The sequence below is a fragment of the Pseudophryne corroboree genome, chromosome 1 (assembly GCF_028390025.1).
Source record: "Pseudophryne corroboree isolate aPseCor3 chromosome 1, aPseCor3.hap2, whole genome shotgun sequence".
In the NCBI taxonomy this organism is placed as follows: domain Eukaryota; kingdom Metazoa; phylum Chordata; class Amphibia; order Anura; family Myobatrachidae; genus Pseudophryne; species Pseudophryne corroboree.
In genome coordinates this window covers 898,730,252-898,745,710 of record NC_086444.1, presented here as the reverse complement: position 1 = coordinate 898,745,710, position 15,459 = coordinate 898,730,252, and the positions used below count along the sequence as shown (strand labels likewise).

At 43.1% G+C, this 15,459-nt stretch overlaps 1 protein-coding gene across 1 annotated transcript in view; it reads right to left on the bottom strand.

Moving 5' to 3' along the window:
- Positions 1–1,695: 1,695 nt before the first annotated feature.
- USP53 (ubiquitin specific peptidase 53) overlaps positions 1,696–15,459 on the bottom strand; it is a 99,648-nt gene continuing 85,884 nt past the window's right edge. Inside the window, exons 14-15 of the mRNA XM_063920235.1 lie at positions 8,831–8,927; positions 1,696–8,638 (exon numbers count right to left, since the gene is read on the bottom strand). Coding sequence (XP_063776305.1) covers positions 7,729–8,638; positions 8,831–8,927 — 1,007 coding nt within the window. The 3' untranslated portion in view covers positions 1,696–7,728. The remainder of the gene's footprint in view (positions 8,639–8,830; positions 8,928–15,459) is intronic.

Sequence of the window (15,459 nt, the reverse complement as noted above, 5' to 3'; positions counted from 1 at the left end):
CTGTCCTCCTCCCCTAATTGCTGGAGGAACTGCGGATCTAGAGGCACTATGTTACACATATGGTGGACCTGCCCGTCCATAGTCTCCTTTTGGAATCTAGTCCACTCCCTCCTTAACTCCCTCCTGGATTCCCCCATGCTGAAAGATCCCTGGATCTTTTTGCTGTGTTACCCTCCTCCGAGGCTTAATAAATTCTCCCAAAAACTGACTGCACATATTCTAACTGCGGCAAAATCACCGATAGCTCTTAATTGGAAGAACCCCTCCCCACCCTCTCTCTCGGCCCTTAAAACCAAAATTTGGCATATTGCATCAATGGAGATTACATATCTCCACGACCGGGGTCACGTTTTTGAGCAGGTTTGGGCCCCCTGGCTCGCTGCTGAACGTAGATCGCCGTCTCCCCCCTCTTGCTCGTAACTCCTTCCGCAGACCCATGGGCATTGCCTACTACTCCGCCTCCATCGCCTTGCTCCTTTTCTCCTCTTCTCTTTCTCCTTCTTATCCTCTCTCGTCTCTCCCTTACCCTCCCACTCTCTTTTTTCTGATCTCACTATTTCCAGGATATGTACTCTGATTGGATTATATCGTGGTTCCCCCTCCCCCTATATCCCCCTTCCCCCCAAAAAAAAAAAATTTGATACTTGATTACTAATGTTTTACTTCTGATTATTCTCGTTTATTCTAAAATTGTGGTTTCTGTTGGACGTTGGTCTGCTTGACCGCCTGTCCCTTCTGTCAATGTATCGTTTGCCCATTCTGTTTAACCACGCAAAATAAAGAATTTAAAAAAAAGAAAAAGCTTGTGGCTGCCAAAAAAATCTTGTAGCCCAACTGTTCTAGTGGTCTGGCTCCTGCCGCACCACGCAAAAATCTGAATTGCCAGAGCCAGGGATATAGGGGGCTGGCCCATTGCATCCTCTGAGTCTGAAAAGTTTAACTGTTTGGTGCCCGTACTGCTGTCGCTGCCATAAACCCCAAGGTAGATCCAGTGGATCACTGTGGACCCTGAGAGAAATACAGTACACAATATTTAGCATGCATTTCCATTTTCAGTCCACTAGGCACAGTAACAGTCCAGGTTTTAGTGATATCCATGCTTAAGCATAAGGGATTTAATTAGTACCTCAGTTATTTTGATTTAACCATCTGTGCTGAAGCCTGGCTATCACAAAAACCTGCACTGTTCGTGTGGCTTGAGGACGGAGGTTGGGAATGACTGCATTATAGCAACGGTCCACAAACTTAATAAAATGTTGACAAATTTATTATGTCAAAAAGAAATTTGATCAAGATGCAAAGACAAAATGTAAGCTTTTATTAAGTTCTAGCCAATACACATCTGTTGCCTACCCCTTTAAAAGTGAACTGGTAATATGCTTAAAAATGTCTACTAGTGAACAGTACCTATGGGCACATAATGTTTGGTGCAAGGTAAAATAAAATAAAACTGCATGGAGATGTGCAAAATGCATCTAATTCTACTTAAGCGCCATTTGCACCCTTTGAAACACCACATTTCCCCTAGGGCGTAACAAATACAGGGTCTCATATGAGTTGCCAAGGAGGGGATTAAGAGCATACCCATAACCAGTCACAGAGGGCAGGTTCAATGAGGCCAAAAAAAAGTCCTAATGGGGACAGATGCCTTAATGAGTAGTCAAGACTATTTTAAGACACCACAGCACACTGTAATAATTCTCATACCACATTTTTATTGTGCAGAATAACCGTTAAAAGCACACTAAAGTGCAGGAGTGTACTAGAAATTCCATTAACTTTTTACATTGATATTTGTTCTTTGATTGTCTTCACATATGGACATTCATATAAGCTTTATACAAAACAAATGAGAAAAAAAATTTAAACAAAATTTACAGTTAGAAAATAGGCATGACATTTTTACTCAGTTGTTTGAAAAATCGGTTGGATGTCTGTTTTTTCTGGTCTATTAGATAGGGGGAAAAAACAGACACCCAACTGACTTTTCAAACAATGAAATACCACCCACGAAAACGTATCGTCCCAAATGTAATAGCCTACAAGTTGCAGTGAAATTTCAGCAATGTAGCCACTAGATTTAAAAAGCAGCAATTTGTTTTAAGACTAAACTGACCTGGGCTTGCCTTAACCACTTGCCTGGCATGGTCACATCAGATGCAACCATGCCTGCAAGTGCTCTATCTGACCTGGTAGCACAGGATGCGACCAGTCAGATAAACAGTGTTAGCAGCGGCAGGGAAGAGAAACTTCCCTCCACTGCTGCTGTCAGAGAGACCGGAAGGTCCCTCTGCCTCCCTGCACTCTCCCGTACAGATTGCAGCGCTGCCGATCACTGCTGATCGGTCAGCACGACAGGATACCCCCCTCCAGTGGCTGCAGACAATAGCAGCCGCTGGGGAAGTGTAAATTAACCCGCCCCCCCTAGACCCCTGTGTACCTGGAGGCTCTCTCGGCTTTCAATACGAAAGCCGCGATGGTCGCAATGTTTCAGATGTTCAGAAAAATATATATATATTTTTTTTTTTACTAAAAATAATTTTGGATAGGGTCAAATTCATGTTCTTCACCTAATTCTCTCATAAAAACCCTGACAATTTCGGAGCGGTTTTTGCAGAAATAAATAGTCCGTTAAGTGGTTAAAGCAAACCAACACTTAATCCCACAGCTATAGCACCAACATCTTACTGCTGCCTGCAACTTGCTGGCTATTACACTTGGGCCACATTTTCTTAAAACCACTCTTTAGTTTTGCTATAGAGAATACTTGTTCATGTGCAAATGTTCTAAAGCCGTGCACGACAAGTACTTTGCATCATGGGGACGACACAAACAATAGCAGCATCCTAGACGTCATCACGCAATGTGGAAGTTTCAAAAACCACCATACATTGTGCTATAATTGTAGTGCAACCAAGGTGTGTGTGTTACATGTATGTATGTATGTATGTATGTATGTTTGGACAGATGGAAAAAACTGTAAGTGGGCACTCTAAATGTACAGACTGAAAAGGGAGACAGATTATCTAGATCCACACCCCTCCTAAGTACTGTAGCCAACTAAAATATTTTTTACCAAGAAAAAGCTTGAGAAAGGATCATTTGGGTCTGATCCATTGCTTTTTCGGCTACTAAACCTCTTTGCCTATGCAACTTAAAGTAGGAGGTGTGTGTGTGTGTGTGTGTGTGTGTGTGTGTGTGTGTGTGTATGTATTAAAACTTGTTATAAAATGTTTCCTGAACTTGCAAGTAAGGGGTGAAATTTAATTGCAGGTGAGAACCCGTTTTCATGTGTAAAATTGACTTTCTAGGACAGATGAAAATGAACCTATCCAATTGGCCTCAAAAGCTACATGTGTTAATTCTCCATAGGGTTTCATGCTAATGTTTTTTTTCAACTCTCCTAAGCAGGTGCAAAGTTTGAGAAAATACCTATTTTAAAGGTAAAACTGTTGGGACTTTGCTCAGAACCACTTGGACACCCTCCATAATAATAAAATTCCAAGTGCCTAATTAATCTTTTGACTTTGGCCAATGAGGACATGTCATTTTTAGGGTGAAAATTTGCGAAATGCAGGAATAAGGTTTACAAGATATGGGGCAGGTATATTTGGGTGCTGTATGAATGGGATTGGTGATTTTAGGCTTTCATGTGGGTGTTACAGGTGTGGTTTTTAAGATTTTTTTTTTTTGAAGTGCCTTAAAATGACATCTCTTAAGCATTTTTATGCACCCCCAATTTAAGTAGAGTATTTAATTTGAAGAAAAACACATGCTTTCTATAATTTTTTCATTGTTATTTCAAAATGTCATAACAGCCATGCGACAATTTAAGGCCAAAAACTTTAATGTCCATTATTAGACTTCTATACTGTTATCCAATATTATTTTGCATTTTTTGGGGGGAGGGGGGGTATAGGCAATTTTCTTCATTTTCACCTATACGTATAACTGGTTTTACCAGCAAGAATTAATGAGCAAATACTGAATTCACCCTTTTATAATTGGATGATACACAGGAGCACACATATAGGCATTATGTGACATTAATGGGCGATATGTGTGATAACTCTCCTGAATTTTTTTTCTAATGCCTGCAACTGAATTCCCCTCTATAGAACAGGGAAATTAATATATGAGGGGCGAAAGGGGAAAAAAAAAAAAAAAAAAAAGTGTGATCAAATTGTCCGTCTTAGGTTTTGACAAATATCCCTGATAATGCTCTAGCAGCAATACATTAAGATCCGGACATATCCTTGTAAAGTAAACACTTTGGTGCATGAAGTCTACCATTTTCTCATTACAACTTGTTTGGAGAGCTGGCAAAGGGAGAAATGCTGTCAAACGTATTTTCACTTTGCTTCAGAGTAATCTGTATAAAAATATTTCTTAGGCTCGTATGGTTAGTAAATAAATCACTCTATAAAAAGCAGTTCAGCACTAAATATTGCACATTAACATTCTTTTGATATGAATACAATATCAATTGTCTATTTCTGAATGTACAAAAGTTTACAATATATTTGTAACAACTTAATTCAAACACACTGCAATGTCAACATGAAAAACAAAATGCAGTTTAAATTCCAAACGCAACACAGGAAAGAAATGTAACGACATGTATGTAGTATTCTTATTTACAAGCAGTTTTCAAAATATAAAGTCATATAGTACAAATCTATATTTCCATGTCAGTACACAAAATATTTATTAAATAGGCACAGAAGCAAAAGCTGTACAAGGGTTAGAGAGGTCACATTCTACACTGAGAAGTGTTTCCCAAGAGACATTTCTATATAAACTGATGAATAGATAAAATAGGGAAGATTATGTAAATTCATTAGAAGCTCATATGAAAAAAAAATATATATATATTTTCTACTGGAGTGTTTCTACTGAAAAATGTACTTTATAGTTAATAAATTTGCTTAGGCAATCGACAATCCTTAAATTAGTCAACATACTCTTTAGAGTACAGGGGGGTACACACTGAGCGATATTAATTTCTAAGCACTCTGCTTAATTTCTAAGATTGCATGCCCAATCTAGTGAGATCGCTCACTTCGCCAGGTGAAGTGAGCTTTTTTTTCTCCTCCCTCAACACACAGCGCACACATTGCGCTGTGTGCCGAGCTTGAGAGATGTGTGCTGAGCAATCTGTGCTAGATTGCTCAGCACATATCTCCGGGACAAATCTCCCCGTGTGAACAGGGTTTAAGGAGCCACTGTTATAGAAAACATGAGCATTAGAGGCAAACAAATAATACCTTAACACCTACATTTTAGAAATCCTAAAAATAAAATAATTTGCACTAAAACAAGATGCCCTGGCGTGATTTAAAGAAATCGTAAAATGATAGAATTTTTTTTAATAACAAAACACTATGGGGTCAATTCAATTAGGAGCGAGGGGGAAGAGTGATTGCAACAGTGTAGAAACACTGTCAACAGCAGCTGAACTCACTCCCCTTCGTGGCAAAATCTCACCCCAGCCTAATGGATTTTTTTTCTCCAAGCAGGCCTACAGGGCAGCAAACCAAAAATCCACAAATATATGGTAGTGTAAATGCAACATACAGCAGCACCGATTTACAGTGGCACAACTTAGTCATGCTTAATTGAATTGACTCCTTTGGTTTTATACAGATACTGCTAATGGGTGTTGATTTCAGGTCACAGTATGCAGTGATAACAGCAGTGTCATTCCAATTAAAGACATTTTTTTGCTTCATGTGTAAGTTGCATAGCTGTGGCACCCTTTAAGCACTAGTTCTGGATACCTTTATGGATTTCACCAGTAATAACACATGCTTCAAATTACCTAGTACATTCTGGAGGAGTGTAGATTCTTTACCGCCTATTTTATACATTATAAATATATTACCGCAGAATTTTGAATACTTGCATTATTCATGAGGAGGTAGCATTAGCCACAATAAAAAGGACATGCTAATTTATAACTCTAAAACTACCCATAATAATAGTAAATTAGAGACATTGAGAATAAGGTCAAAAAAATAAAAAAGAATTCTACAATAATCTAACTTAATGGAGTTGATCTGAGATAAGATAGAAATATGCAGTGGATTTATTTAAAGGGGACATTGCCTTTTTGCAAACTTCATAAGAAGTTCTCCAGGCACAGAAAATGCATTACAATTTAGTTTCGGATGAGGCAGAGGAAGGTGGTTTACCAACATACTACACAGGGAGGATAGCTTCATATTAAAGGTTAGTTTCTTAAGAAGTGGACAACCAGGATGTTCCCTGAACGCAAAGATATTCCTGTCATTTCCTGAGAAAATCTAGTTTTAGTTTAGCCTAAAATGTACCTGCAAGCACTGACAGATAGCCAGGTGGTTCTTTAGTGGCTGAAGTCGGTTAGATTTCAGTCACCTGAAGAGGTCTTGTACACTGCTGGGTTCTAAACCATGCTAGCTGGAGATACAATACCCACATTTGGGAGCATGATTTTAGCTTTTGAAAAATTGCCAGGAATGTTGCCATTGGCTGCCTGTACCTACATTGATTAACTTGTGTGTGGCCTAGGCAAGGAGTTACAAGTTTCTGTGAAAGTTAATAGGGATATATATCTATATAACAGTCCATAGTACCCTTATCTACATACAAAAACTATACACGTCATCTAAAATTGTAATCTCTAAAACATAGAAATGCGGTTCTTCAATCCTCTACTTCAGGGGCTCAGTCTCCAAAATCAGATCGTACTAGCATACAGAAAGAGTGCATTTATAAAGTCTAGAAAATTCATATTAAAATGACAGGAGCAAGGCATGCATCCAGAGAGTTTTACAATGTAAAATACTAACTGGGTGCTGCCATAATGATCTCAGAAAATCCAGCTGTCTCCTTATACACAGTGGGGGTATTGTGTGCACTAACAGCATTCATGATACCTGCACCAGAAACTGGTGACATTGCAAGTACATGCTCATGTACATTAGTTTCAATCATTGAACGGCTTACAGCACTGATTATGTTCTTAAACAGAACGCAGAAATGCCTTTACTAGTGTTTTTTTTGGGAGGTCGTAGCTGTAAGGTTTTTGTGAAAGTTTAGTAGAATTCCATAAATAATCTGACATTTTACCTGTAAGGCCATGTAAAAATACACAACTGCTTTATCAAAATTTATATTTATCAATTACCTGCTGTTTAGTAGCAAAAAATATACACATTTGTATGTAGTGTGAGAAAGCTCTGACTTAAAAGTGAAAGAAGTGTAGTAATATCCGATTAGGTAAACCCTGGGAAACCTGCAGAGAATAGAGGACATTGGCTCAGTGCCCGACTTTCACTTGACCTCTGAGCAACAGCGCAATAACGTTCTGTTTTCATTAACAGAATTAAAGTTGACCTCTCCCTGAACTTAACAACTCGATATTTCTCACAAAACAGTTTTGCCAATACACAATTATTTTCAAACAGTTTTCAATACAAGACACCTGCAGCTAGACAATGTGCAAAAATATCAAGAACACATTTGTGTCATATTTATGTAGTGCGCGGATTGGGAGTCTCCAAGTAAAATGGACGGTTCAACAACCAGTACAAACTTTCTATTTTTTTCTTCTTTTTTTTTATACAGAAGCATGAATGCTCACCAGATACAATCAGCAGTGCCCTGTACAATACCCAGTTTGAAAAAATAGGGTTTAAACCTCTCCATGGAATATCTGTAGTAAGACTAAAGTGATAAACCAAGAGTCTACCTATTACAAGGTACACCACCAAATGAGGCTTTTGATCGTGATAGTGAGTGATGAGCACTATCAATGGTTCTGGGGTATGAAGGTTCAATAACTGTCCCTGCTAGCTTTAAGTGACCAGGTTCCCTATGGAATGAAGGTCCGTCAGTCATGTACACCTTTGGCTTCTGATGGTATTTCAGCCTGTATGTGTCGGTCATACAGTTGTCCACAGAAAAGTATGTAGTAAGTGCAACTGTATCATTTACATGGGGAATTGGATCTAGTGCCAAAGTCTGTTGACTCAACTTTGACCGACAGTCATATATTGAAGCTCCAGACAGATTTGGTGTGTTCATTTGTAGTTCATTACTGTGAAATGCATCATTCTTTGGATAGTAGTCTGCATCAGAGTCTGGTCTCACAAAATCACCATGTGAATGTCTCTCAGAACCTGCTGAATGAAAATGAGACAATGTTTCCTGGTGTGCAGTAGTTGCTGGTGCAAAATGTTGCTCTGTTCTTGGTATAGCACTTCGGTTGTACTTCTTCAGGGGAAGAGGGGGTGGTAGGCTGTTAAAGTCAGGATTGTTTAAATTGCAGTTGTCACCTCTGTTGTAGGACTGATTTTCATCTGGAACAGAACTCAGAGTGTTCATGTATTGCACTCTATTGCCCTGCGAGAATGTCTGTGAGGAACTGGCAGTGGGCTGCAGCAGAGGATCTGGTAGATTATTTGTGTTCATCAGCACATTTGCTCGTGATGAATGCTCTAGGTGCAAACAGCAATTGTTTGAAGAGTAGGAAGTCAGACGATGAGAACTTTCCCATGCATCATCTGGTTTGTTCACCTGCACCTCTTTAATGCTGTAATCTTTGTTACGAAAGGTTGGTGAGCGAACCTCTCTCTTAAATTCTCCAGCTTGCTTCCTATATAAGAGAAAATAAAATATTACTGTATAGATCATCAAACTACAAGCATTCTGATAATCTTATTACTTTGTAAACTTGTGTATAGTAATTCGATCACATTGATTATAACCTATGTAGGGCTACTTTTCATTGTTTCAGAAAATGTACTCACATCAATATAAACAGTAATACATAAAAAGGATATACTACCTTTGGCAAGATGGGCTGTGTGACGAGTCACGTGGAACTGGGGACAGTCTATCTTCACATCTATTACGCTCAAAACCATTATATTCTTTGATAAAGCCTTAAATAAAAATATACAGTTTTAGATCAAAATAAGTTCAACTTGGTAGGCACAAAGAAGCAACAGTATCTTTACTGCATTACAAAAAACAAAACCCACAACAACCAGAGGGATTTCTGCTTGCAATTCTGGTTTCACCAGCATATGCAGAAAATGAAAGCACATGAACACTATGCTTCAGAGAACGTCCACAGGCAGATGGCAGCAATGATCCACCAAGGACACTTCTAATCACATGAGTGGCATGCCTGCAAGTGAGTAATGTTCACAGACACCAGAAGGGTTTGTCTTCAGGATTCCAGTTCATTTAAAAATAGAAGCGTTATTTTTCTCTTTGGCTGACACAGAGAACCATGCATGGCTAAAACCAGCTAGTGATTCAGTTGAGAAGTTTGGCCCAGGGCTCTTTGCAAAACTAAATATGGCAGATGTTCATGTCCTGTCCTGTAGAATCATCATCATAACTGGGTGATGGGACAATGTACAAAGTTACCACCTTATTTTAGTCTGCTCCAATTACAAATGTTTAACAAATAAGGAATATAAAATCACTGTTCAACTTATTGATTTTTCACCGAGTGGACATATTATAAATAATAAGAATTTACTTACCGATAATTCTATTTCTCGTAGTCCGTAGTGGATGCTGGGGACTCCGTAAGGACCATGGGGAATAGCGGCTCCGCAGGAGACTGGGCACAAAAGAAAAGCTTTAGAACTACCTGGTGTGCACTGGCTCCTCCCCCTATGACCCTCCTCCAAGCCTCAGTTAGGATACTGTGCCCGGACGAGCGTACACAATAAGGAAGGATTTTGAATCCCGGGTAAGACTCATACCAGCCACACCAATCACACCGTACAACTCGTGATCTAAACCCAGTTAACAGCATGATAACAGAGGAGCCTCTAGAAAAGATGGCTCACTACAGCAATAACCCGATTTTTTGGTAACAATAACTATGTACCAGTATTGCAGACAATCCGCACTTGGGATGGGCGCCCAGCATCCACTACGGACTACGAGAAATAGAATTATCGGTAAGTAAATTCTTATTTTCTCTAACGTCCTAAGTGGATGCTGGTGACTCCGTAAGGACCATGGGGATTATACCAAAGCTCCCAAACGGGCGGGAGAGTGCGGATGACTCTGCAGCACCAAATGAGAGAACTCCAGGTCCTCCTCAGCCAGGGTATCAATTTTGTAGAATTTTACAAACGTATTTGCTCCTGACCAAGTAGCTGCTCGGCAAAGTTGTAAAGCCGAGACCCCTCGGGCAGCTGCCCAAGATGATCCCATCTTCCTTGTGGAGTGGGCATTTACAGATTTTTGGCTGTGGCAGGCCTGCCACAGAATGTGCAAGCTGAATTGTACTACAAATCCAACGAGCAATAGTCTGCTTAGAAGCAGGAGCACCCAGCTTGTTGGGTGCATACAGGATAAACAGCGAGTCAGATTTTCTGACTCCAGCCGTCCTGGAAATATATATTTTCAGGGCCCTGACAACGTCTAGCAACTTGGAGTCCTCCAAGTCCCTAGTAGCCGCAGGCACCACAATAGGTTGGTTCAGGTGAAACGCTGAAACCACCTTAGGGAGAAACTGAGGACGAGTCCTCAATTCCGCCCTGTCCGAATGGAAAATCAGATAAGGGCTTTTACAGGATAAAGCCGCCAATTCTGACATGCGCCTGGCCCAGGCCAGGGCCAACAGCATGACCACTTTCAATGTGAGATATTTTAACTCCACAGATTTAAGTGGTTCAAACCAATGTGACTTTTTGGAACCCAAAAACTACATTGAGATCCCAAGGTGCCACTGGAGGCACAAAAGGAGGCTGTATATGCAGTACCCCTTTTACAACGTCTGAACTTCAGGGACTGAAGCTAGTTCTTTTTGGAAGAAAATTGACAGGGCCGAAATTTGAACCTTAATGGACCCCAATTTCAGGCCCATAGAGACTCCTGTTTGCAGGAAATGTAGGAATCGACCCAGTTGAATTTCCTCCGTCGGGCCTTACTGGCCTCGCACCACGCAACATATTTTCGCCAAATGCGGTGATAATGTTTTTCGGTTACATCCTTCCTGGCTTTGATCAGGATAGGGATGACTTCATCCGGAATGCCTTTTTTCCTTCAGGATCCGGCGTTCAACCGCCATGCCGTCAAACGCAGTCGCGGTAAGTCTTGGAACAGACAGGGTCCTTGCTGGAGCAGGTCCCTTCTTAGAGGTAGAGGCCACGGATCCTCCGTGAGCATCTCTTGAAGTTCCGGTTACCAAGTCCTTCTTGGCCAATCCGGAGCCACGAATATAGTGCTTACTCCTCTCCATCTTATCAATCTCAGTACCTTGGGTATGAGAGGCAGATGAGGGAACACATACACTGACTGGTACACCCACGGTGTTACCAGAGCGTCTACAGCTATTGCCTGAGGGTCCCTTGACCTGGCGCAATACCTGTCGAGTTTTTCCCAACGGTTTATAATCATGTGGAAGACTTCTGGGTGAAGTCCCCACTCTCCCGGGTGGAGGTCGTGTCTGCTGAGGAAGTCTGCTTCCCAGTTGTCCACTCCCGGAATTGCTGACAGTGCTATCACATGATTTTCCGCCCAGCGAAGAATCCTTGCAGCTTCTGCCATTGCCCTCCTGCTTCTTGTGCCACCCTGTCTGTTTACGTGGGTGACTGCCGTGATGTTGTCCGACTGGATCAACACCGGCTGACCTTGAAGCAGAGGTCTTGCTAAGCTTAGAGCATTGTAAATGGCCCTTAGCTTCAGGATATTTATGTGAAGTGATGTCTCCAGGCTTGACCATAAGCCCTGGAAATTCCTTCCCTGTGTGACTGCTCCCCAGCCTCGCAGGCTGGCATCCGTGGTCACCAGGACCCAGTCCTGAATGCCGAATCTGCGGCCCTCTAGAAGATGAGCACTCTGCAACCACCACAGGAGGGACACCCTTGTTCTTGGTGACAGGGTTATCCGCTGATGCATCTGAAGATGCGACCCGGACCATTTGTCCAGCAGGTCCCTCTGGAAAGTTCTTGCATGGAATCTGCCGAATGGGATTGCTTCGTAGGAAGCCACCATTTTACCCAGAACCCTTGTGCATTGATGCACTGAGACTTGGCTCGGTTTTAGGAGGTTCCTGACTAGCTCGGATAACTCCCTGGCTTTCTCCTCCGGGAGAAACACCTTTTTCTGGACTGTGTCCAGGATCATCCCTAGGAACAGAAGACGAGTCGTCGGAACCAGCTGCGATTTTGGAATATTGAGAATCCAATCGTGCTGCCGCAACACTACCTGAGATAGTGCTACACCGACCTCCAACTGTTCCCTGGATCTTACCCTTATCAGGGAATCGTCCAAGTAAGGGATAACTAAAATTCCCTTCCTTCGAAGGAATATCATCATTTCGGCCATTACCTTGGTAAAGACCCGGGGTGCCGTGGACCATCCATACGGCAGCGTCTGAACTGATAGTGACAGTTCTGTACCATAAACCTGAGGTACCCTTGGTGAGAAGGGTAAATTTGGACATGAAGGTAAGCATCCTTGATGTCCCGAGACATCATGTAGTCCCCTTCTTCCAGGTTCGCAATCACTGCTCTGAGTGACTCAATCTTGAATTTGAACCTCTGTATGTAAGTGTTCAAAGATTTTAGATTTAGAATCGGTCTCACCGAGCCGTCCGGCTTCGGTACCACAACAGTGTGGAATAATACCCCGTTCCCTGTTGCAGGAGGGGTACCTTGATTATCACCTGCTGGGAATACAGCTTGTGAATGGCTTCCAAAACTGTCTCCCTGTCAGAAGGAGACATCGGTAAAGCCGACTTTAGGAAACGGCGAGGGGGAAACGTCTCGAATTCCAATTTGTACCCCTGAGATATCACCTGAAGGATCCAGGGGTCTACTTGCGAGTGAGCCCACTGCGCGCTGAAATTTATTGAGACGGGCCCCCCACCGTGCCTGATTCTGCTTGTAAAGCCCCAGCGTCATACTGAGGGCTTGGCAGAGGCGGGAGAGGGTTTCTGTTCCTGGGAACTGGCTGATTTCTGCAGCCTTTTTTCCTCTCCCTCTGTCACGGGGCAGAAATGAGGAACCTTTTGCCCGCTTGTCCACGAAAAGACTGCGCCTGATAATACGACGTCTTCTCATGTTGAGAGGCGACCTGGGGTACAAACGTGGATTTCCCAGCTGTTGCCGTGGCCACCAGGTCTGAAAGACCGACCCCAAATAACTCCTCCACTTAATAAGGCAATACTTCCAAATGCCGTTTGAAATCCGCATCACCTGACCACTGTCGTGTCCATAACCCTCTACTGGTAGAAATGGACAACGCACTTAGACTTGATGCCAGTCGGCAAATATTCCGCTGTGCATCGCGCATATATAGAAATGCATCTTTTAAATGCTCTATAGGCAAAAATATACTGTCCCTATCTAGGGTATCAATATTTTCAGTCAGGGAATCAGACCACGCCAACCCAGCACTGCACATCCAGGCTGAGGCGATTGCTGGTCGCAGTATAACACCAGTATGTGTGTAAATACATTTTAGGATACCCTCCTGCTTTCTATCAGCAGGATCCTTAAGGGCGGCCATCTCAGGAGAGGGTAGAGCCCTTACAAGCGTGTGAGCGCTTTATCCACCCTAGGGGGTGTTTCCTAACGCACCCTAACCTCTGGCGGGAAAGGATATAATGCCAATAACATTTTAGAAATTATCAGTTGTTATCGGGGGAAACCCACGCATCATCACACACCTCATTTAATTTCTCAGATTCAGGAAAACTACAGGTAGTTTTTCCTCACCGAACATAATACCCCTTTTTGGTGGTACTCGTATTATCAGAAATGTGTAAAACATTTTTCATTGCCTCAATCATGTAACGTGTGGCCCTACTGGAAGTCACATTTGTCTCTTCACCGTCGACACTGGAGTCAGTATCCGTGTCGGCGTCTATATCTGCCATCTGAGGTAACGGGCGCTTTAGAGCCCCTGACGGCCTATGAGACGTCTGGACAGGCACAAGCTGAGTAGCCGGCTGTCTCATGTCAACCACTGTCTTTTATACAGAGCTGACACTGTCACGTAATTCCTTCCAACAGTTCATCCACTCAGGTGTCGACCCCCTAGGGGGTGACATCACTATTACAGGCAATCTGCTCCGTCTCCACATCATTTTTCTCCTCATACATGTCGACACAAACGTACCGACATACAGCACACACACAGGGAATGCTCTGATGGAGGACAGGACCCCACTAGCCCTTTGGGGAGACAGAGGGAGAGTTTGCCAGCACACACCAGAACGCTATATATATACAGGGATAACCTTATATAAGTGTTTTTCCCCTTATAGCTGCTGTTTTATTTAATACTGCGCGTAATTAGTGCCCCCCCTCTCTTTTTTAACCCTTTCTGTAGTGTAGTGACTGCAGGGGAGAGCCAGGGAGCTTCCCTCCAACGGAGCTGTGAGGGAAAATGGCGCCAGTGTGCTGAGGAGATAAGGCCGCCGATAAGGGGGCGGAGCCTATCTCCCGTTTTTCTATGTATTCTGGCAGGGGTTAAATGGATCCATATAGCCCAGGAGCTATATGTGATGCATTTTTTGCCATCCAAGGTGTTTTTATTGCGTCTCAGGGCGCCCCCCCCCCAGCGCCCTGCACCCTCAGTGACCGGAGTGTGAAGTGTGCTGAGAGCAATGGCGCACAGCTGCAGTGCTGTGCGCTACCTTGTTGAAGACAGGACGTCTTCTGCCGCCGATTTTCCGGACCTCTTCTGTCTTCTGGCTCTGTAAGGGGGCCGGCGGTGCGGCTCTGGGACCCATCCATGGCTGGGCCTGGGATCGTCCCTCTGGAGCTAATGTCCAGTAGCCTAAGAAGCCCAATCCACTCTGCACGCAGGTGAGTTCGCTTCTTCTCCCCTTAGTCCCTCGATGCAGTGAGCCTGTTGCCAGCAGGTCTCACTGAAAATAAAAAACCTAAAACTAAACTTTTCACTAAGCAGCTCAGGAGAGCCACCTAGTGTGCACCCTTCTCGTTCGGGCACAAAATCTTAACTGAGGCTTGGAGGAGGGTCATAGGGGGAGGAGCCAGTGCACACCAGGTAGTTCTAAAGCTTTTCTTTTGTGCCCAGTCTCCTGCGGAGCCGCTATTCCCCATGGTCCTTACGGAGTCCCCAGCATCCACTTAGGACGTTAGAGAAATGTTATGCCAGAACAATGAACTTATCAGAGGTTCTATATCCCCCTGTAATGGGTGCACCATGTACTCTTAACCTTTATCTACTTAGGGGTATATTCAATTGAAGCCGGATCCATTCCGACATGCATTTGTCGGAATGGATCCAACAACCCCTATTCAAATCTCATCTCAATTCGACTTTTTCTATTCGAATTGAGATGAGGGACCCAGAGGAGGAGGGGGGAGGGGGAGAGGAGGAGGGGAAGCCGGGGGGGACAGCCGCAGGCAGCCAGGGAAGATCAGTGCTACAGCATAGCGCTGCAGGAGGATGTCACACAGCCGCCCGACC